General features: G+C 33.6%; 1 protein-coding gene across 6 annotated transcripts in view; it reads right to left on the bottom strand.

Moving 5' to 3' along the window:
• VPS13C (vacuolar protein sorting 13 homolog C) overlaps window positions 1–23,594 on the bottom strand; it is a 194,336-nt gene that overhangs the window by 88,702 nt on the left and 82,040 nt on the right. For all 6 annotated transcript variants that reach the window (XM_055278275.2, XM_055278276.2, XM_055278278.2 and 3 more), the window contains 17 exons: window positions 21,776–21,855; window positions 20,521–20,580; window positions 18,815–18,977; window positions 17,953–18,069; window positions 16,866–16,969; window positions 16,488–16,655; window positions 15,696–16,000; window positions 13,876–14,023; window positions 13,040–13,148; window positions 8,847–8,983; window positions 6,449–6,605; window positions 5,567–5,646; window positions 4,977–5,036; window positions 4,066–4,228; window positions 1,764–1,880; window positions 940–1,043; window positions 343–510 (listed from right to left, as the gene is read on the bottom strand). In XM_055278275.2, the coding sequence (XP_055134250.2) occupies window positions 343–510; window positions 940–1,043; window positions 1,764–1,880; window positions 4,066–4,228; window positions 4,977–5,036; window positions 5,567–5,646; window positions 6,449–6,605; window positions 8,847–8,983; window positions 13,040–13,148; window positions 13,876–14,023; window positions 15,696–16,000; window positions 16,488–16,655; window positions 16,866–16,969; window positions 17,953–18,069; window positions 18,815–18,977; window positions 20,521–20,580; window positions 21,776–21,855 (2,240 nt within the window). The remainder of the gene's footprint in view (window positions 1–342; window positions 511–939; window positions 1,044–1,763; window positions 1,881–4,065; window positions 4,229–4,976; window positions 5,037–5,566; window positions 5,647–6,448; window positions 6,606–8,846; window positions 8,984–13,039; window positions 13,149–13,875; window positions 14,024–15,695; window positions 16,001–16,487; window positions 16,656–16,865; window positions 16,970–17,952; window positions 18,070–18,814; window positions 18,978–20,520; window positions 20,581–21,775; window positions 21,856–23,594) is intronic.

Raw genomic sequence — 23,594 nt, 5'->3', positions numbered from 1 at the left:
CTGAAGAGTTTCCTCAAAAAATTGTTTTAACTAAATACTCTTAAATATATCTCATTGAACAAGTTACAGTGGAAAGCCCTCAATTAAAACATAAAATGTACATTTAAAATGTATACCTATGGAAATGTTATAGAATTATAGTCTATATCTTCAAAACAATAATTTTAAAAATTCATTTGGTTAACATCATGAAAAGGATTTCCTTAAATATTAACATTCTGTTCAGCACTCAGGTGCTCATCACACAGCCTTATCAGTGAAGATTTTTACTATCTAGGTTCAGTTGTATAAGCAACGATATTTAGGCCTCAGTGAGAAATAAATATATTTTTAAAAACTTACCAAAAGAGACATGAAGAATTTATGAACATAAACAATCTGAATACAACCCACTTTGAAACTAAGTTTGCCGTCTACTTTGGACATATCAGCATAGGCCTCTCCTTCTGTGGCATCTGGATAAAGAGTCAGTTGGAACCTAAAGACTTCATCTCCCAAAATAGAGACAGCCTAAAAGTATTAGATTAACTGGTTATTATATCAAAAGAGCTGTATAGCCCTTATCAATGTATTATAAATAAGTTCTCTTATTACAGAATCCTTGGTATATGAAGTAGCAATATATGAATTCAACATTAAAAATTATTAGCTGAAAACATTTTACATGACAATAACTTCTTCCTACTTCTATAAAAAGCATTTTATCAGTAAAAATATCAATCACTTAGCTGTTCAGAAATAACTTTTACAAATCACTGTGTATCAAAAGGCCTAGTCTATACACAATGTGAAAGCAGACTATCACCATTTTCATCTCCAGTTCCTAATAAAGTGCCTGGTACATGACAGATAATAAATGTATACTGTGCAAATAAATAATAGCATCTCAAATCCAAAGAGCAAAATAAATTTCAATATAAAAATCTATTTTTTAATCACCTTTTTGTGAATGGACTGCAAATCTACATTCGTAACTATAATATCTTGAAGTCTGGCAAACACATCAGTCTGCTTAGGCTTCACAGAAATAGAGGCATCCATTCCTATAGGAAACATAACATTTATAAACTTTTCACCCAATCCACATGACTAAGCCAGTGGTATTTAAGTTCAATAAAATACTGACAAGATATAAAGTGAATAAAAATTACTCATTATAAGACATATTAATGGCATCAACTTTCATGTATGAGATACCTAAGAAAGGTAATAATACCTTTAAATAATAACTTTAAGGGACACAGGCATCTCCTCCAAAAAAGTTGTAGAAATTTTAAAACCAAAAAATAAAAACCCACCAAGTTTCAAAAAAATTTAGATTAATTTAGAAAATTAATCACATTTCTCCAAACTTAAATATCCTCTGCATTGGCAAGATCAGCAGTGGTCATTTAGGAAGACAATATTTGTTAAACAGTGATCTTATGAACATTTACTATATTATTAAAAACTGTTGCTCCAATAACTAAAAATAAATGAACATTATTTGATGAATAGTCTTACTTCTATAATAAACTGTATTAGAAAAGTCTTCTAAGATTTCCCTCCAAAAAAAATTTCTTTGTCATTCTCAGTTACTACATTCAGCAATGAATCATAAAAAATTTACTTGTAACATTTTAAAGCACATCTTTGAAAAGTTTACAAAGTCTTCAATATAAGTAAACCAAAAGAATACTCATGAGAAATCTAACAGGTACAAGCTCATTTTTCCTAGTTATGTAAAGAAACAGAAATACCTACAACAAAAAATAACTACTTACCATGTATTTTAATATCTGCAATGTTATACTTCTGATCACAGACAAAGACATTAAATGCATTTAATTCAGCTGTGACCTTTAAATCAAACACATCCTTTTGGGAAATGTTGCTGGATACTAAAAAATAATAGAAAACTGATGAGCAAAGGGAAAAGATAATACAACACATACAATAACCTCAAATCCACCAAAATAAAAGTACCTGAGCAAAGGGAAAAGATAATACAACACATACAATAACCTCAAATCCACCAAAAGAAAAGTACCCAATGTACTCTGAGGAACCAAAACGCCCTCCATTAAGGTAACATGTAATTAACATAAATTTTGGAACAATTATCAAATTCCAATCTACAAAAATTAGCATATTCCCCTTCAAATTAAGAATAAAAGCAACTATAATATTAACAGCACCTTGAAAGTGCAATTTACTTGATGGAAACTTTACTATAACTTTTTTTCTGGGAAAAAAGAAAACATTCTATATTAGAACTCTAGAATTCTCTTGGTCTAAAGTTCTGATTCTGAACTCCTTTTCATATCATATATTAGATTAAGGAAAAATAACTCATGATAAACTGCAACGGTGATGCACAGTTAATAAAATACATGTTATTTACTATGGCACTTACATGTTATTAACTACATAATAAATTTCTCCAGATTACACCCTGTTGCTCCATTAAGAATCCTAAAATAAATTCTATGAGAAATGAACATAAAGGGCCAACTTTAAAAATACAAAAAAAAATTTATAATATATATGCACGCAGGTGTATGTGTGCATAAGAATCACAATCAAACTAGCTCCCTAAATCCACTTTAGTCCAGATCCTGACTGATACATTTAGGATCCATTTTCCTAAAAATCTGTCTCACTGGAAGAAAATAGAGCCTTCTGATTGAAACTGCAAAAGCATGGAAAGTATCTGTCCTTAATCACCAGTATGACAGGTTGTTTTTTTCTTTAATATTTGATGTAGCATAATCAAACCACAAAGACCAACAATATAGCAAAACTGGAAGACTGTTTCTTTGGGTTAATAGTGTTTCTAGTTTACTGTGAGTTTAAACATTTCTTTTTCATTTATTCAACTGTGTTGTGTATGTATTGTATGTATATATAAGATAAAGGAGAGGAATTTCCAAGGATATTTCTGAGGCTATTAATGTGACAAGTACATTAAAGACAAAGCGGGTAAAGCTCTTTTACTCTAGTTTATAAGGAAATTGTTGCTCTGTTCCACGGTTTAAAAAAATCACATCCGGCCGGGCATGGTGGCTCATGCCTGCAACCCCAGCACTTTGGGAGAGCGAGACTGGTGGAGCGCCTGAGGTCAGGAGTTCACGACCAGCCTGGGCAACATGGTGAAACCCCATCTCTACTAAAAATACAAAAAATCAGCCAGGCGTGTTGGTGGGCACCTGTAATCCCAGCTACTTGGGAAGCTGAGGCAAGAGAATTGCTTGAACCTGGGAAGCGGAGGTTGCAGTGAGCCAAGATCGCATCGCTGCAATCCAGCCTGAGCAACAAAAGTGAAATTCCATCTCAAAAAAAAAAAAAATCAGATCCTTGTACCTGATCTAATAGTACTGACAGTTTTACGCCAAACGTGCCAGTGATACAGGTAAAACTCAAACTCATAATGGTCTGAAAATTGAATTACTAGATGTTAAATACTGACATTATATAATATGAAAGAAAAATAATTAAAATGATATTTGGCTTAAAAGTAAACAAATGTTATTTATTCACTCAGGATATGTCATACCTAATATTTCATAAGTCATATCCCTGAGGACCCTGTGCCCATATCTGTGTGATCTAAATACAGTTTTGGCTAGAAACCAATGTGAGTGTGTCTACTCCATGAGCTCCTTCCCTGCAGTGTCCCACTAAGCACTTAAAATTGCTGAGCACCAGGTAAGTCTACCTGACTAACTGAAAGGGGCCTTTGTTACCTTGTATGACTGAATCCATAACTGAACTTTTTCCTTTCTCACTTCCACTGAACTGAAGACTACAAAGACACATCAACATAAAGTACATAAAATTTCTATTTTATGTAAAAGCTAGACAGTGAATTGAAATATAAATACATAATATTAAACAACATCTATTTAAAATTCCTCACCAAACTGCTCTATAATCCCATAGAGATAACATTTTCTTTCTCTTGAAACTAACCTAATCTATCAGAGCAGCAATGTCAACATGCTAAATACTCAACTGAAAAAAACAAGTTGTTATATGATTATTAAAGTTCAAACTATTATTAGATCATGATTCAAAAATTATTACCAGCTTTGACAGCGATACTTCTGGACTCCCCCACAAGTGGTTTCAGCTCGGATTCCTTCTCAGAAGAGGAAGGTTCAGAGAATGGAGCAGCAGATGATAAAAAATCCATGAAGGAAAGTAAAGCTTCTAAATGAAGTACTAAGTCTAAGGATGAAAATGAAACCTAAGATAATGAACAATTAGAGAGGCAGATTTCAGATGCAGTAACATTTTTACACCAGGGTTCAACAGATACAAGTAGCACAAGAATAGTTCAATTAAGGGCCTTTTTAAAATTTTTATTTTTTTAAGAACTCACTATTAACTATTAAAATGTTAATCCTTGCCAGATAATAAATCAACTCTCTGCTCACTCCCATGTGCAACCACAATTTTAACTCAAAAGAACTGGATGAGTTTTAAGTAAAGATACAGGAAATATTATCAGGCTTTAAACCACATTTCAGGCAGTTCCAAGCTGATTATGCATGTTCAAATGGACTGTACCAGGTCCAGTCCAGGTAATGCTTGTATGTAACGTCTGTACCAGCCTTTGCTTTATGCTTCACTTAATCTTATTCTAATCCTAACACCAATACATAAGTCAAATGTTTAATGCTGCCATCAACACTAGGCCAAAAAACCACAGTTGACTAAAATGAGTAACAAAATTCCCTTTAAGTGTATTATTCACATACTTGTCAAGAAATCTAAGTCAAAACTGGAAAACAATCTTTTCAGAACATAAATCAACTTTTTGTAAGAACTTTATTCCAATTCTATTATCTACTTAACTTTATGCATAAATTAGGAATATTATTATTGCCACTGTTATTCTCATGTTAGAACTTACAGTCTCACAGTTGAAAATGGCTATGACGCTAGATAAAATCAACACAACCCAGCCTTATAGTAAATTATAAAAGACGTACCTTCAGTCTCTGTTTGGTACTGTCATGAATAGTTTTAAATTCTGGTCCATCACTGTCTGCCTACAAATAGTGGAGAATTACACCACTGAGTTTCAAACACTAAAAATTCATACACTGAAAATATATGCTAGGTATATATTTTCTAGGTATGCTATTAAAAGAGTAAAAAGATATTTCTTAAAGGCAAAGAAAAGCCATTCAAAAAAAAAAAAAAACCTAACTGACCACATAAGCATTTCTTACATTTCATACAAGCAAAAACTCTAATTCCTTACCCTACTGTGGAGGAAATGCTAGTATATCTAGATTAGGTACACTAATCTAAAAAGTAGGAAAAAGTGCTAATTATAACACACTTTGCTTTGGATTACAATGGAACTTTATGTTATTACCATTTATTCAATATCATAGGGTAACTCAGAAGGTTAATGAAAGTATCCAGGATTTTCAGATGCTTGCAAAATTCACCACAATCAATCAGTTTAGATAGAAAAATGTTGGGAGAGAAAATTAGAATATTAAATATAAGGGTAATATATATAACTTCATATATTCAAATATTAAAGAATCATAGAAATGAAACTAGGTACCTTTGTCAGTAACATTTTCAGAAGGGGTTCGTCAGTCACATTAGAAGAGTTAATAATGTGAAGAGGTTCTCCTTTAGAGTCTAAAAGAGAAAAAAGGCAAGGTTGATCCATCAAGTTAAACATTTCACACATTTTAAAACAGGACCAGCCAAACGTACACAAATGTACATTTGTCAAAACTCAGGACTGCACACTAAAAAGAGTGAAGTATGTTGTGTATAAATCTTACCTCAATAAACCTGGCTTTGAAAAAAAAGGAAACAAATTCCATAAAACAAAAATACTAGTACCCACCAATTACAACTGGTATAACATATGGTACTACTGTATTACTCCCATCTAAACAAATCATGGTATATTAAAGAACCTATAAAATATATAAAGTAGGGATTATTCTCAATACAAGTTTACTTTACTTAAAGATATCCCATAGAGTTCTTAAAAACTTTAAACACTAACAGAACTTTAAAAGTTAGCTTATTGCAGGAACTTAAAAGGTCAAGGATACCCAGTAACGATAACTTAGTATTTATTCTGAGGGAAGGACATGAGACTACAGATGATATTAATTTTTTCCTCTATATACTTTTGTATTTGATTTTCATTTTTCACAATACATATTAACACAATTAAAAAGAAACGTTAAAACTCACATAATTTAAAAATTTAAAAAACAAATAAAACATCGTATTTCCTAGTAAATTAACCCAACTTTTGAAAATGGGTCCCCTAGAACTGTACCCAGGGACTGTTTTTGAAAAGTTGAGTTAATGTACTAGGAAATTAACAGAATTGCACACAAATCAATATGTTTAATGTTGATGAAAAGGTAGGGATCATCTGCCTAATGAATAATTTACACAGACAATATTTCACACTTACCAGTGAAATCAAAGCACTGCATACTAATTTTTTTTAGATAAGCTTTAGCAGTCATGTCATAGGTTTTAACTTTAGCTTCCATTCCAAGTTGCAGGACATTTAGCTCATGTAAAGGCCTTCCTTTCTTCTCTGATTTTTTCATCAAAGTAACCACAACCTAAAAAAGGGTACCAGTATTACCATCAACTATTTCACTAATATGAAATGAAGGTAAGTCAAGAATTTAATAAGTATCCAGAGTGATATAAGGAAGAAATTCACACAATGTTAAGATGTTTACTTCTATTTGTGCCTGCAGTTTGGCCTGATTCCCAGAAGTCCTAGTCTGATGGACAGCCTTTCTTCTGAAAGTCTGTGAGACCAACAGCCAATTTTTACACCACTCCTAAGGCAAGCTTTCTCATCTTCGGCACCATTAACATTTTGGGCTGGTAATTCTTTGTGGTGGGAACTGTCTTATGCACTGTAGGATATGAGGCAGCATCCCTGGCCTCTACCTACCAGGGTTGTCATTAGTATTCTCCCCCCAGATAATGGCAACAGAAAATGTTTTCAAACAATGCCAAATACTCATCGGGAGCAATGCAAACTGCTCCCCTTTATTTTATTTTATTTTATTTACTTTTTACTTTTTTTTGAGACAGAGTCTCGCTCTGTCACCCAGGCTGGAGTGCAGTGGCACGATCTCGGCTCACTGCAAGCTCCGCCTCCTGGGTTCATGCCATTCTCCTGCCTCAGCCTCTCCGAGTAGCTGGGACTACAGGCGCCCGCCACCACGCCCGGCTAATTTTTTTGTATTTTTAGTAGAGACGGGGTTTCACTGTGGTCTCGATCTCCTGACCTCGTGATCCACCCACCTCGGCCTCCCAAAGTGCTGGGATTACAAGCGTGAGCCACCGCGCCCGGCCACTGCTCCCCTTTAACCCAATCATTGTCCTAAGGGAAGAGAACAATCATAATATATATTTACAAATAATATTTAAAAGGTCTTATGGACTTTATATATATATATGTGTGTGTATGCGTGTTTGTGTGTGTGTGTGTTAAGCATATCTGCAAATAGAATGATTCATCTACCAATGTTTCAACTACCAAGGCCTAAAAACCTTCAGTAACTCTGATATTAACCAGAAAAACATCCAAGTTTAACATATAACATCAAAGCATGTATTTCAGATTCTTAAAAGTAGAGCCCATTCCTTTAAAAGTTTGCTTGTTTGTTTATTACTGATTGACTGATTGTTAGAGACAGGGTCTTGCTCTGTCACCCAGGCTGGAGTGCAGTGGCACAATCAGAGCTCACTGCAGTCTTGACCTCCTGGGCTCAAGCGATCCTCCTGCCTCCCAAGTAGCCAGGATAAAGGCACATGCCACCACAACTGACTAAAAAAATTTTCTTTTTTTGTAGAGATGGGGTCTTGTTATGTTGCCCAGGCTGGTCTCAAATACCTGAACTCAAGCGATCCTCCAGTCTTGGCCTCCCAAAGTACTGAGATTATAGGCATAAGCCATTGCACCCAGCCTACTTAAAAGTTTATTATTTTTAGCTCAGAGCAAAAACATAACCTCTATAAAATTATTTAATGATAAAATGGATCTTAGAGGAAGTCCTTGCAAGTCCCTGTATCCACTATGCTTTCTCACATACTCACACTTTTATGCCTGTTCCTCTTTCCGCCTTGCCCCAGACCCTTTCCTGATCCCTTTTCTCAGATAATTTCTTATTTCTCTTTAAAAACTTCATTGAAATGTCTCCTCCTCTGGAAAATCTTTTCTGACCCTCTCAGTTTGCTTAAATGCTCCCTCCCTACCATCAGCACCCCAAGCTCCAATAGTATCCTCCACAGAGTTTTCGTGAAATAATTACAAAAATGTTAACAGTTTTCTCGCATGAGTTCAGACTCTACGCCTTTTACCTCTATCCTTATTACTGGGCACATACAATAAATATTTGTTGGATGTGTGAATAAAGAAGAAAATGTATTTCATCTTTCCTCAAGAGTATGCAGATGGCAAACATATTAGTAATGTAACTTTTTTTGAAAATGCAGGCATATTGTGTTTTATTCTATCAAAGGTTTCTAACATTTGAAAAGAATTTATCTGACACTATTGCCCTTTCCTGCCTTTCTTATATGACATTCAAAGCAAGTAACATTCCAACTGTCCTAAAATCATTAAAAAGCACGTTATACAACATGCTGTCATTTTCTCTATGAAATATTATAAACTCCCAAATCCTTAACAAACTTTCAATTTTTAAAACATCACTGCTACATGTGAACAGCCCACATAGATTTTTTTCATCAGTATCAATTATCTATAAGTTTAGTAGAGGTAATTCCAATATCCATTCCTTATTCACCTCACTTTACAAAAACAGATGAAAATTACACACCTCTTTAATTTCAAAATTCAGCAGCATATTAATGATGTCTACAGATCTAATTTCTTCCACTCCAGTTGTTAAAGTATTTTTTGAATCATGTACATCTTGTTGTGATATAGAGATTTCAAGGGGCTCTTTAATTTCACCTGAAATGTTTAAAAGAAATTCATTACTTTTATTCACAAATTTCTTCCACAAATACTTATTGTGGACTTATCTGAGTATTCTGGACCTGGCAGAGGCAATGAAAATCCACAAATTAGTAACAGCGCTAGCCCTTGGAAAACTCATGGTTTAGTGGAAGAGACATATACATTTAAAATACAAACAAACAAGCAGGCCACACCTAGTCAAATTAAGTGAACAAATGTTAATAGACTCTACATAAAATGCACTGAAAGCACAGAACAAAGCGTGACACTGTTATACAGAAGTCAAGAAAGGCTGTATTAGAGGAGGTATCATTCAAGTAGAGCAACGGACCTCCCCACACGGTGGAGACATTACTAGAAAGGAGCAAAACCAGGGAATGACAACACATGATAGGTTTTGCAAACAGAATGGAGTTTGATATGGTTGAATCATAAGGGGGACAACAAGAGGTAATACTACAAAAGAAAAAAGGGAGTGGGAGGTCAGGGCCTCTTATGCCATATTAATAAACAAAGTTAAAGCTATATAATTATGATGCTGTGTTGCTGAAATTCGTACACCCTGAAATGCAATAAAATTGTTTTAAACTGCAATATAAAAAATAACAACAGCTATCACTTGCTAAGTGCTCATCTGTGTGGCAGACACTGTTCTAAGGTCGGTATATGGACTGTTCTATTTAATTCTTATGACATCTCTTTGAGGTAAGAACTTTATTGTCCTTATTTCAGAAACGGGCAAATTGAGGTTCAGACAGATTCAGTCCCTTGCTCAGTGTCGCACAAATGGCAGACCCCAATTCAGCAGTCTGATTTTACAGTCTTCACTCTCCACTGTCTCTCAATATCATTAAATTAGTTACTACCATTATTGCGGTTGACATTATCTTGACCACTAATACAACACACAGGAACCATGTAGTGTAAGCTATACCAGAATTCCATATAGAAAGCCGCTATTGTTAATCATTACCTCTGACAAAGCATTGCACAGGGCAAGGTTTCCCAACTATCACCTTACTCCAGCACTGTTCCAAACATAATGTGAACCAGGGGAAACGATTCCAGCAAATATTTTTGCTTTCATGAAACAATTCCCAGAGTAGGCAAAGATTTTTCAAATGGAAAATAAAAAATACTGATCATTTAGAAAACCAGTAAATTTAAGTTGATTGAAATTAACAAATTTTATTCATTAAAAGATCCATTAAAAGACTGAAAGGCCACCAGTCAGAATATCTATTGAAAAGTCAAAAAATAACAGATGTTGGCCAGGTTGTAGAAAAAAAGGGAATACTTATACACTGTCGGTAGAAATACACATAGTTCAGCCACTATTGAAAGCAGTTTGGAGATTTCTCAGAGAATTTAAAACAGAACTACCTTTGACCCAGCACTCCTATTATGGGGTACATACCCAAAGAAAAATACGTCATTCTACCAAAAAGACCACATGCCCTCACCTATTCATCACTGCACTATTCACAATAGCAAAGACATGGAATCAACCTAGATGCCCACTGACAGTGGACTGAATAATGAAAATGTGGTACATATACACCATGACATGCTATGCAACCACAGAAAAGAATGAAATCATGTCCTTTTCTGCAACATGGATGGAGCTGGAGGCCACCATCCTAAGTGAATTAACCCAGCAACAGAAAACCAAATACCACAGGTTCTCACTTGTAAGTGGGAGCTAAACATTAAGTACAAATGGACACAAAGATGGGAACAACAGACACTGGGGACTACTAGAGGGGAGAGGGTGGGACTGGGGGAGGGTTGAAAAACTACCTATCAGGTACTATGCTCACTACCTGGGTAATGGGATCATTTGTAGACAAAATCTCAGTGACATGCAATTTATCCATGTAACAAACCTGGACACGTACCCCCTGAACCTAAAATAAAAACTAGGAAAAAAAGAGAGTGAAAGGCAAACCACCGATAGGGAAAAGATATTTCTATACATATATGCATACAACACACACTAACCAACAAAGGGCTTATATTCAGAATTTAAAAACTACATATCAATAAGAAAAAAGGCAAACATCAAATAGTTGTCAATAGGATAGAATGGTTACATAACATAAAAGGATATCCAAATGGCCAATAACCATATGAAAAGGTGATTGCCTTCACTACCAATCAAAAAGCAAATAAAAACCATAGTGAGATGCCACTGCATATCTATCAGAATGCTAAATTTAAAAAGACTGGCAATGCCAAGTACTGGGGAGAATGTGAAACAACTGGAACTCTCATACATTGCTGCTAGGAAAGTAAATTGGTACAACCAGTTGAAAAACTGCTTGGTATAATTTGGCACAAGTTACTGAAGCTAAACCCAAATCTCATATATGACCCAGTAATTCTACTCCTACCTATGTATCCAAAAAAAAAAGTGTATATAATTACATCAAAGACACACAATAACATTCATAGCAATTTCATTCATGATAGCTAAAAACTGGAAACAACCTGAATGTCCATCAAAGAATGAATAAAACAAATTTTGATACATTCATATAACTGAATAGTACACAGAAATAAAAAGAACAAACTACTCCTACGAACAACAACACGGATGAATCTCGCAAACAAAATGCAGAATAAAAGAAGCCAAACACCGAAGAGTAAATTCTGTATGATTCCATTTATATGAAATTCAAGAAGAGGCAAAACTAATCTATCTATTACAAGTTAAAATGGTAGTTACCTCTGGGTGGATTTGCAGGCAGAGTGTTGGGTACTGACTGAGAAAGGGCAAGAGGGAGGCCTTCTGGGGTGCTGAAAATGTACTATATCTTGATCATGGTGTATCCATATATGCAAAAATTCACTGAATTTTGCACTGAATATTTGTATACTTCACTGTATGTATTAAAATACAGTAAAATAGTTTTTTAATAATGAAAAATACAATGGGATACCAGTTTTCACTTAGCACACGGTCCAAAATTTTTTAATCTGATAATATACTGTGTTAGAAAGGTACAGAAAAACAACCTGGTGGGAGTGCAGGGTTAGTAAAGTTCTATGGAGGGCAATCGGCAAGATCTGTCAAAATCTTAAATTAGTCTATCGAAATTATTTGCTGACCTAATTGTCAATTAGTTTTACATATTTTTTAACTGGTGCTATCCTACAGAAATATACATACTTGTAAAAGCATATGTATGAGGATATTCAATGCAACATGGTAACGAAGAAAGTTTAAAAACAACTAAAAATGTCTATCGATAGGAACTTGCTAAATAAATTATGATGCTTCAACAGAATTTAATACCAGACAGCCACTACAAAGAATGAAGCAGATCTATACATATCTACAGATATGGAGTAGACACCAAGATACACTGTTAATTTTTTTTTAAATAGCAAAGTGAATAAACACACACATGCATGTACACATACAGGATGCTACCATTTGTTTGAAAAAAACTAAAGATTATATATTTATGTGTGTATACAACATTTTATATATATATATATATATATACACATACACATATATTACCTTAAAAAATAAGGCTGGAACTTTTTCTTTAAGTCAAAAGGGCCATGATAACTAATAATTTAAATTCTCTTTCCATTTTTACTGCTGTATAATCTTTTCAGTATCTTTGGAAAGTGATAATTTATCAACCATTTCAATTCTTACAGATATTTTACTACCAAGCCTTATTGAAAAATCAGATACACTATGCTACCATAACCTACTGCCAACTCAAAATGGTTTCTTCTATACAAGCAATTTCAATGATTATTTCAAGAATCTACCACTGATTTGAAGTCTTTCTTTATGGCCTCCTCTCAACTCACGCAACTTAGAAAAAAGTCCAAAACTATAACTGACAACTTAGCTTAAGAGAGTCAATCATCTCCAACTATGATTTCATTCAATAGCATCTTGTTTGTTTACTCAGTAATATAAACTGCAATTTGTAAACATATATTTGTTTACTTTTTATTTCCTGATTCCCTACTAAACCATAAATAGACACGTATGTATTATGCCACTTACTGTCAGCCTCTTACCTGTCTCTTGTACTCTTGGTTTCACTTTATCCAAGTCTTCAGTACCCTCACCGAGATTTTCTGCTAGTATCCTAAATAAAAGATTAAGATCCTCTTGATTTAGACTAACCTGTAAAATATTATGTTAAAAAAACTGTATTACATTTTAAAATGAAACAATTTTAATATAGAAAATAAATTTCCAGTTGCAACACATGAGGGACAGAATAATCCTAACACTGAAAAGTTACATACAATCACAACCCACTCAAGTACTGCACTACTTATTTCACTTCAAAATTTTTATTTTCAAAGATAATAAGATGTTTATAGAAAACCAGTGTAATTTATCAGTCAGTATTAGCTCCAATGACCTGACTTATGTTTACTGAAAGTTAATTATGATCAAAGAAATCTGACCTTTTTTATTAAAGTGACATCTTTGGAAAATGCGTAATTCTACTTTTTAAACAATAACAATTCCAATGAAATAAAAAGGTTGTCTTCAATATAAAAAAGTAAATATTTCCCTCAATGCTATCATCATCTTAGGGCTGCTTAGATATCCCTAAAAACGAAATGTACATATATAATACATGAGATATAGTATAATATGCTAATACATAATTTATATACAGATCTCTACCAATATGTATGTATAACAAATTTTAAAGTTAACAAATCTTAACTAAAGATTAAATTCTACTGAAAATAATAATGATCTTGTTGGACAAAGTCTCACTGAAATTTCTCTTATACTACTCAGCAAAAAAGTCTACATTTCATTTGGATTTCCACTAAAAGTCTTCGGAGTTTAAAATCTCAACAATGAATTTTTTTTTCACTCACATACTTACATTCATTGAATCAAGATGTCCTTTAATTTCCACAACAGGCACCTTGTGATACCAAGATGCAGCTAGATTCCGATTTACAAGAAATTCCAAGTTAATTGGGTGCAACAGCTGAATATCAGGATGGTAGATGCCTGGCTGGATCACTGTTCTATGAAAAACAGAAATGTTACATAATGCATAGATATAAGGTAGAAATGCAACATATTAAAAAAAGCAAAGTCAAGCAGTTATTTGCTGCCCTAAATACTGATCTGAAACAGTGTGGCTTCAGTATTTTCAAAACTGAATTTATAATTAATCTATAATCCACTAGAAGGGACAAATTAAAAGGTGATATACAATGAACCATTAAGAAAATTTTTTTCTTTAAGCAGTAGATAGGTGAAAAATTGAATAAGTTTTTAAAAGCAATCCACACTGTTGAAGAAATACAGAAAATCATCATACACAGTTGTTCAAGGATTAATAGGTATGTTGGTGCAGAGACTGAAGAAAATGATGGCAAAGTGAACAAGAGGATAACAGTTAGCATTTTCCAAGGCATTTCATAAAGCTTTTCTCTAGGATTATTTTCTAGACCTGCCTTATAGTCATTAATTTTTTATTCTACATAATTAAATCTTCATGCATGGGGTAGAAAATAATTTTAAAATGAATTATGTACAGATTTCATGTGCCACCTGGTATGAGCACTGAAGATACAAAATAATTTACACAACATGCCTGCCAAAAATGTGTAAATTCAATCAAACCATGAGGAATCACTCAGACAAAACCAAACTGAGAGGTGAGTGGAACCAGACTGTAGTCTTCAAAACTACAGTAGTAGTCATGTAGTCATAAAAAGACAAAGAAAAGCTGAAGAACTACTCCAAAATAAATTTTTGTCAGTACAGAAATCTTCCTCAGTAGTACAGAATACAATTACATGCTATGGGTGATCCTGAATCAGGGAGAAATTTCTATAATGGACATTCCTATAATGGAAATTATTATAATGGGACAACTGGCAATATCCGAATATTGACTGAGTTTCAGATTATAGTATTACATCAATATTAAATTTCTAGAATTATATCATAGTTAATGTAAGAGAATGAATGTCCTTGTTTATAGGAGACACATGATAAAGTATTTAGGGACAAAAAGTTAAAGATGTCTATTCTCAAGTGATTTAGCAAAAAATGTTTTAAATAATATGTATATGTTTACAGATAGGTTAAAGCAAATACAAACAATTGGTGAATCTAGATGAAGGTTATGTAGGTGCACTCACAGTACTATTTTTTTCCATTTTTCTGTAGGTCTGAAATTTTTGAAAACAAAAGTTGATTAAAAAACTGTTCTGGTGGCCTGGCGCGGTGGCTCATGCCTGTAATCTCAGCACTTTGGGAGGCCAAGATGGGCAGAACTCCTGATATCAGGAGTTCGAGACTAGCCCGGCCAACATGTTGAAACCCCGTCTCTATAATAAAAAATATAAAAAAATTTAGCCAGGCATGATGGCACGTGCCTATAGTCCCAGCTACCCTGGAGGCTGAGGCAGGAGGATTGCTTGAATCCGGGAGGCAGAGGTTGCAGTGAGCCAAGATAGCGCCACTGCACTCCATCCTGGGTGACAGAGCAAGACTCCAACTCAAAACTCACACACATACACACACACACACACACACACACACAAAACGACAACAAAAAAAACCTGTTCTGTGTAACGGAACAGTTTATTTGAATAAACTGTGTTGGGTAGGAATTTCAAGTCATAAAATTTCATGGAAATCATGAATATAATATTTAAATCCATAATTATTGAAAAAGCATACCTATAAAGTGTAAGCTTTGTTAGCTGCACATCCATTCTATCAATTACTGGAGGATTTAAGTAGTCTTCATCAGACACCAGACTGAAATGATTATGAACTCTGATTAACCCAAGATCTACCACTACTGCATTGGTGGAAATGGAAGACTGTGGGATGACTATAACTGGTGCTTTCAAATCAATATTGATGGAAACACGAAAACTCCTCTGGGCAAGATCTTTCACACTTGTGGCAGCCTTTTCTGCAGCCTGGGCAGTGGCAGCACTCAGAGACTCTTTGGCTGTCTGGAAACTATTCAGGAAGTTCTGTGGACACAAAGCATAAAAAGAGAAATTCAAAGAGAATACAGGCACATCAATAATAACACTATCTTCTTTTCATATATGTGGTAACTTTTTTTTTCCAATATTTAACTTTCCGTTGAGCCCTATTTTTCTAGTAGTAGTAAGAAATTACTGATAATCCATCTATAGCTATGAGCTGCCTGAACTGAGCTAATGTTATATGGTTAAGGAACAGAGAAAGAAATTTTTTTCCAATAATTTTTGTACTAAAGAATTTGGCTTCATTATATTGTAGCAAAAATAATTTGTTCTAGACAAAAATCATTAAATGATTCACATTTCAACTGTTAAATAGGGGTTTTGATCTCTACATTCATCCATAAATACCATCTATAATTAAAATAATGCCCACTCTAAAATCCAAGGTTTGTAACATTTGCCATCATAATTATCACACTTTTAAAAGTATTTCAAAGTTGCAAAATCAATATATGAATAATTATTTTACCAGAAGTGACATAAGGAATTTATGAAGATAGACGATCTGAATACAGCCAACATTAAGAGATAGCACACCATCCACTTTGGACATGTCAGTATACAAATCCCCCTCAGTAGCATCTGGATACAAATCCAAATTAAAACGGAAAACTTCATTTCCCATTATTGACACAGCCTGAAAAACAGAGACTTGAATGTACTCTATCCGGGAAGTTAATGACAAAATAAAATCCCATTTACAAAAGGCTTTACATTTATAATCTTTGTAAAAACATTTTTCTATTGAAGTATATTTCATTAATGTTTTTAAAATAAAATATATTTTACAACAGAATCTCATATTCAGTCATTAAAGACTATTAACTATCTGTTTACAATCACCTACTTTCTTATGAACTGTCTTTGGATCAACATCTGTGACGATAATATTTTCTAGTCGGGCAAAAAGTGACTGCTTTCTTGACTGGAGAGAAAGAGAGGAATCCAGGCCTGAAAAAAAAGTGTATTATTATAATTTCTACAGACTTACCATAAATAAGATCTTTCTTTCCATTACATTATTTTATTTTGGGGTGACTTTTTTAAATTTAGCAATGTTTCAACTCCCAATGGATAAATAAGTTGCAATATTAGAGTTTTTTGGTTTTATAAACACCAAAACCTATAAATTCGTTAAACAATAATTATCTGACTTTTCAATAAGGGGAAGAAATACATCTAGTACAAATAGATTATCTCAGGATTTAAGTAAATTATCCTTTATACCTTATATCCAGTCATTTACATAGAAACTATAAAAGGTTCACAAATCAAATTCAGACTATTAGATGTGCTGCCAGTTTGGAAAGGTAAAAGGAAAAAAGCCCCTAGTTTTCTAGTTTTTAAGTTCTTAAAAAATGTCATTAAACATATTCAACATATTCTTGACCTTTACCAGGTCACAACAAGCTAGTAAAAGTAAGCCAGAGGAAAAGCTAGATGAGTTTTGGCAGCTTTTACCTAAAAGAACATAATGGGCTCATGGATATTGTCACAATTATAAGACTGCTTTTCATAAGGAAAGATAAAGACAAATACATAATTATATTATATATAAAAATCATATAAAGGTAAAAAAAAAAAGATTAAAAAGTTACTAGAAAGCACGTCCACAGACCTTCACCTAAAATCTAGACTGACACTTCTCCTAGCCCATCAATAGCATTCCTGCAATGACATAAATATCCCTTTTCCACTTCCTAGATAACTCTCAGAAAGGTCCCAAACACCAGGATATGTGTAGAGTTCAACTGGGATGGTCAGATTCTGACCAATATCTATATCCCAAAGAAAGGAAGCATTCAATCCAATTATGTCTTTTCAGGTTTCACAGCTTAGAGCCCTTTATTTGCACATTCTTTAGCATTGCAAAGAAAAAAAAAGAAGGAAAAGTTTATCTTTTCGCCAATTTTTAATGCCGTGTGAACTTTTACCTTGAATCTTGATTTCAGCGATATTGTTCTTTTCATTGCAAACAACGACACAGAAAGCATTCAACTTGGCAAACAGCCTGAAGCCAATAATGTCACTATCTCTGGAGGATACAATCACTAAAAATAAAACAAAGCATCTATCACACAGTGAGATTCTAGTCATCTACATTCTATTAAGGTTTATTCGCTATATTAAGTGAACCACTGTTATGTTAAAAAAAATTATAACATTCTCCAACTCTTAAAGATTCAAACACTTTTTTTGCTTTATATATTCTGTAAAGTTTGCATTTTTAAGAGTGAGATATTACTTTTGTAACTTAAAAGCAAGAAAAAAACTAAAATAAATAAATAAGGACACTGAACCTCAGAAAAGTTAAATAATGTGTCTAAGGTTACACGGTTGAAGTTGCAAAATCAGGATGTGAACTGAGTTCTTCCTGATCCAAAATCTGGGCTCTTGGCCAATTAGATGCTACTCCTGAACCCTTCCCTACCTTTGTGTCTCTGAGCCTTGATTTCCTTATGTGTAAAATGGAAAGAAAGACTAACTCTTTCTAAAGCCCCTTCAGGAGCCACTGAGAGGGGAGGAAGAGCTCAGTATAAATACAGGTATTCTCCCCCTATTACTTACCTAAAGGCTTCCTATACCACCACCAAAATAAGAACAAAATAAACATTTTTAAAAACAACAGTATTGATTACATTTGCCTTATATATCAGGTGCTCACATATAATTTAATTTGAAGAAAAGGGGAAAATGATATTTAAATGACTGAGTCAAATAATCTCTAGTATTCCTCATTTAGCTTTAGAATTCTAAAACCCTTGCTAACAAAAAACAAAAATGTATGTTTCATACCTTTTGGCAGAGTTGAATTTTTTTGTTGTTTTTCAGTTGAAATTTGTACCTCCTTGGCAACACTTATGCTTTGATCATCAGATGGAATAATGGTTGTGAGGTAATTAATAGAAGCGACAAGAGCTTGTGTTTGCAGCGACAGATTTAAAGATGAAAAGGCCACCTAAAAATGTTTTAAAGAGAAAATTATTTTCCACAGCCAATTATAACCTGTGGTCTCCACGATAGACCCAAAAGATTCTCAGGTGGGCTTACATCATTGCTTTCCACCACTTAGAAGGAAGAGTAAAAAGTGGAAGATTCACAATCCCCTTAAACAGGGAATATATGGAGACAAATTACACTTACACACTTCAGGGGTACATCAGAATATTACAGTAACCTAATTACTCCATTTCCCAAGCATAATGGTTATGAAATCTATACTCTGCTTCTCATGGCTATCCTGATATTCAACATATAGATGGCTTCTTGGATCTTCAATGGACAATTATGATTATATAAAATTGTAAGTCAAAAGGCGAAATCCCAGAACCACCATGTGCTACTACTATGTCTAGAAATGATTTCAAAGGTGGCATCCGTGAGATTTAAATATAAAAAGGACAATTGTGAATGGGTTACTAAGTGATCTTTTCAAATCACAATAATGGTCTTATCATTTAAAAAGAAACAGAATATATAACTTGAAGGGAAAAAGTACTACTTTTTTTAAAACAATCACTCTAGAAAGCTAAAATAGCAATACAAATTGATTTCAAGAATGGGTAGTTTTCTAATAGCAAATTAATATAAAATAAAAAGCTCTGTTTATAAACATGAATTTCTTTTCATTTTCTCATAACACTAAATGGATATAAAAACAATAAAAGGTTCACAATATTAAAACAGATTTCCCCATCTCTCAAAAAAGTGTGAGCTAAAACTCACCTCTCTCCTTTTCTTTCTAGTTACCCATAAATACATTGTGCTCCTCTTACTCTAAGCTACTAGGTAAGTAGTGCTTTGACTTCAAAAGTGCTCAACATCTCTCATATTTGATACACTTTTTCACCTGTACGTCAAACAATGGTATCTAGTTTGACTAGTTTAGAAACCTTTTAGTTCTTTGTACATCAAAGTTCTTTTGTCTACAGCATTCCCTAATTTAGAAATAATACTGAAACTTTTGGGTTTTTTGGGGGTTTTTTTGTTTTTTTTGTTTTTTGAGATGGAGTCTCGCTCTGTCGCCCAGGCTGGAGTGCAGTGGCACAATCTCGGCTCACTGCAAGCTCCGCCTCCCGGGTTCACGCCATTCTCCTGCCTCAGCCTCTCCCAGTAGCTGGGACTACAGGTGCCCGCCACCACGCCCGGCTAATTTTTTTGTATTTTTAGTAGAGATGGGGTTTCACCGTGGTCTCGATCTCCTGACCTCGTGATCCGCCCGCCTTGGCCTCCCAAAGTGCTGGGATTACAAGCGTGAGCCACCGCACCCGGCCAATACTGAAACTTTTAAGGACGTTAGGATGTGATATAATAAAACAACAGCTTTACTAAGCTGAATCATAAACACAGAGCATGGTAAGTATCGATGAGGTTATTTATAACTCTTATTGGTCCTTGATTATGTCATCAAATTACCCAGTCAAGACTCTTCAAAGGATACTAGAGGCTTCAAGAGTAGGTTATTTTCAGACAGGATAAATTCCTTAAGCAGAATTTCTTACCTTAACTGTTTGTTCAGTTTTTCCAAAAGCAGTTTGAAAACTAGGTCCATTCTTATCAGCCTGAAAAAAGAAGTAAAAGTTCTAAAGAAAGTACTAGGATCAAAGTAAATAAATCACTTATTTATTATCTCCAGTTAATTTATTTATAGTTATAAACGTATTTTATATACATTGTATATTTAATTTTATTGCCATTATTTTAAAGTTACATCCAAATAATGTATTTATTATAATAGTGCAAATGTGTTCTCCTCTTCAAACACGGGAGAATATTCACTTCTGGGAAACTGTAGCTAGGAATCAGAATGACAAACTCTGAAGGTTGTAAGGTGTAACAGTCACGTAGCCCATCTATCACCTAATGCTTAAATCCCTCCATAAAGTCTTCAGCAAGTCTATTTTTTTTATATCTCCAGTAAAAGAAACCTTGTTTCTTTACAAAACTAATCTTTAGAAAGCTTTTATTTAATGAGGTCTTCACACTGAGTCAAAAGTCTATCTCCCATCATAACTAACCATTGGTCCTAGTTCCTTCTATCCCTTGGGAACATAAACAAATTCAAACTCAAAGATTTACCTCCTGTGAGAAGTTTCTGGCCTTGCCAATTTCCCTGCCCCTCTGTTCCAATAATGCTTTGTGCTTTTCTTTATTAGAGAATCAATCACATTATATTCTAATCATTATTTATTTGTGTTATCTCCCTATTCGTCTACAATTTTCTTGAGAATAGGGAATGTTTTTCATAACAGTACAGACATCCAATAACACATCCAGAGGTATTCAGTAAATAGCTGTTGACTGATTAAACAAATCAACTAATCTTGAAGGCAGCTAAATACCATCAGTTCCTTCAGTGTTTCTCATGCGAAATATTTTTGCGGCCCTTCCTATTCCTGGCATTTGTCTTCTGAACTCAATTTAATATGACTTTATCCTTTTTGAGGCAGGATACTCAGCCAAATGTCACCTATATATGACCTATAATCAGTATTGGTATGTGGGTATGCCCTAGAAGACAAATGGTACCTACTTCATCCCAGGCTTCCATCCCTGGGAACAAGAAGTTTAGTGACTTAGTACAATAATAGCCCTGTACTTAAGTGAAAGAAGGTGTACAAATGAAAAAAGAAACAGATTTCCCTCTAATTAGAAACTGTGAGACACATCCAGAGCCATCAGTAACTTACTGTCATATTTTTTCTTCCAGAGATATAGTTTGGAGTATACAATATATAATCATTCTATAGCCCTTACCTTAATATACTCCACTTTCAAAAGATCTAATCCAGGTTTGTCAGAAGAGCTAATCAAGTGAAGGGGCTTCTTTTTGGATCCTAGATTAAAGAAAAAGGAAAAAAAAAAGTGTTTCAAATAAATTGCTCTTTTGTAATTTGAAACATTTTAGATTTTTAAAAATTTGTTAATTAAGCTTTAAAAGAAATTCTTTGCATGTTGTCATAGTTATTAAATACAAAGGCTATCACTGTTGAAGAAATTAACCAATCCAAATTGTTACCTCTGACATCCAACTTACTTAAAAACATGCATATTTATTTTCACCTGATTTCACAGGTGACTTCTAAAATTCTGACAAATAATTTATTTTACTTCTATTAAAGAAATTTAAATAATTTCCTTTTGTTTAAACTGTGAGAGGTGACTTAAAAGAGGAAAGCTTTGTTTTTGTTTTTTTTTTCAAGAGAGAACTGTTAAACTCCTTTTTAACTTAAAAACAACAGGTACTACCAGATGTCCTTTATATCTTGAGGTAGATGTACCAAGGAACTGCCTCCAAAAGCTGTGGAGGGAGAAGTAATTTGTCCACCATTTTATCCATCTTTTGCTATTTGCAATTCTTTAACTCTTGCTTCTGAGAGATCTCAAAATTTTCCCTTGACTTCCAAGGGCATAACCTTCACTAAAGGAAAAAATAGCCTAGAAAATTTATTATTTATATTTTTTCCCTCAAGACAATAACGTAAACCTTATCTTAACACAGGTCCTATAGAAATTACTAACACATAAAATATTTTTCTTCTAAATTGAGATTTGTTTTAGTTTCAACTATTAAAAAGTTATAAAACGTAGGTCTTTATACAGTCAGTGTTCTGTATTCAAGGATTCCAACCCATAGTATAAACCAACTTCAGATTGAAATATTAAAAAAAATTAAAAACAATAAAAAATTAAAAATATGAAAATTTTTAAAACCAATATGGTGTAACAACTGTTTACATAGCATTTACAATGTATTAGGTATTAGAAGTAATCTAGAGATTTAAAGTATATGGAAGGCTACGCATAGGTTATATGAAAATACAATGCCATTTTATATAAGGAACTTGAGCACCATGGATTTTGGTACCCACAGAAGTCCCAGAATCAATGCCCCACAGGTACCAAAGGACGACTGTATTTGACTAAAGCATTAGGGAAATATTAGGGAATTTTAATTACTGTAGATTTGTCCATTCCTACATGCCTCAAACACCTGAGCACACAATATATACACTGAAATGAATAAACAATCAGTTTCTGAAAAAACTAACTTTACATCCTATCATTTTTATTTTTATAACCTGGTGTTTCTTGTGGTATACGACAATCAAGAGTTTCTGAAAGAACTCACTTTACATCCTATCATTTTTATTTTTATAACCTGGTGTTTCTTGTGGTATATGAATACTATTTAATAGAAAGAACAAGGCCTTCAATAACATATGACCAGAGATAAACTCTAAGTTTTGTCATTCATTAAATACAGGATATTAAGTAAGCCACTTAATCTTTATTTAGCCTTTATTTATAAAACAGGAATAATATTCCCCATATCAAGGGGATTTTTACAGACTCTCTGAGGCAAAAGATAATATTAATTAAGAGCACAGACCCTAGGGCCAGATTTCCAGGGTTTTAATCATGGTTCAGTCAATTACTACCCCTGTGACGATTAGTAAATTATATTAATACAATCAGTGTGTGCCTTAGTTTACTTACATTTAAACTGTAGATTATAACACTGCCTACCCCATAGTACTGCTATAAGGATTAAATGAGTTATTACTTGTAAAGT

The sequence above is a fragment of the Symphalangus syndactylus genome, chromosome 5, assembly GCF_028878055.3.
Source record: "Symphalangus syndactylus isolate Jambi chromosome 5, NHGRI_mSymSyn1-v2.1_pri, whole genome shotgun sequence".
NCBI lineage: Eukaryota > Metazoa > Chordata > Mammalia > Primates > Hylobatidae > Symphalangus > Symphalangus syndactylus.
This window is presented reverse-complemented; position numbering and strand designations above follow the sequence as displayed.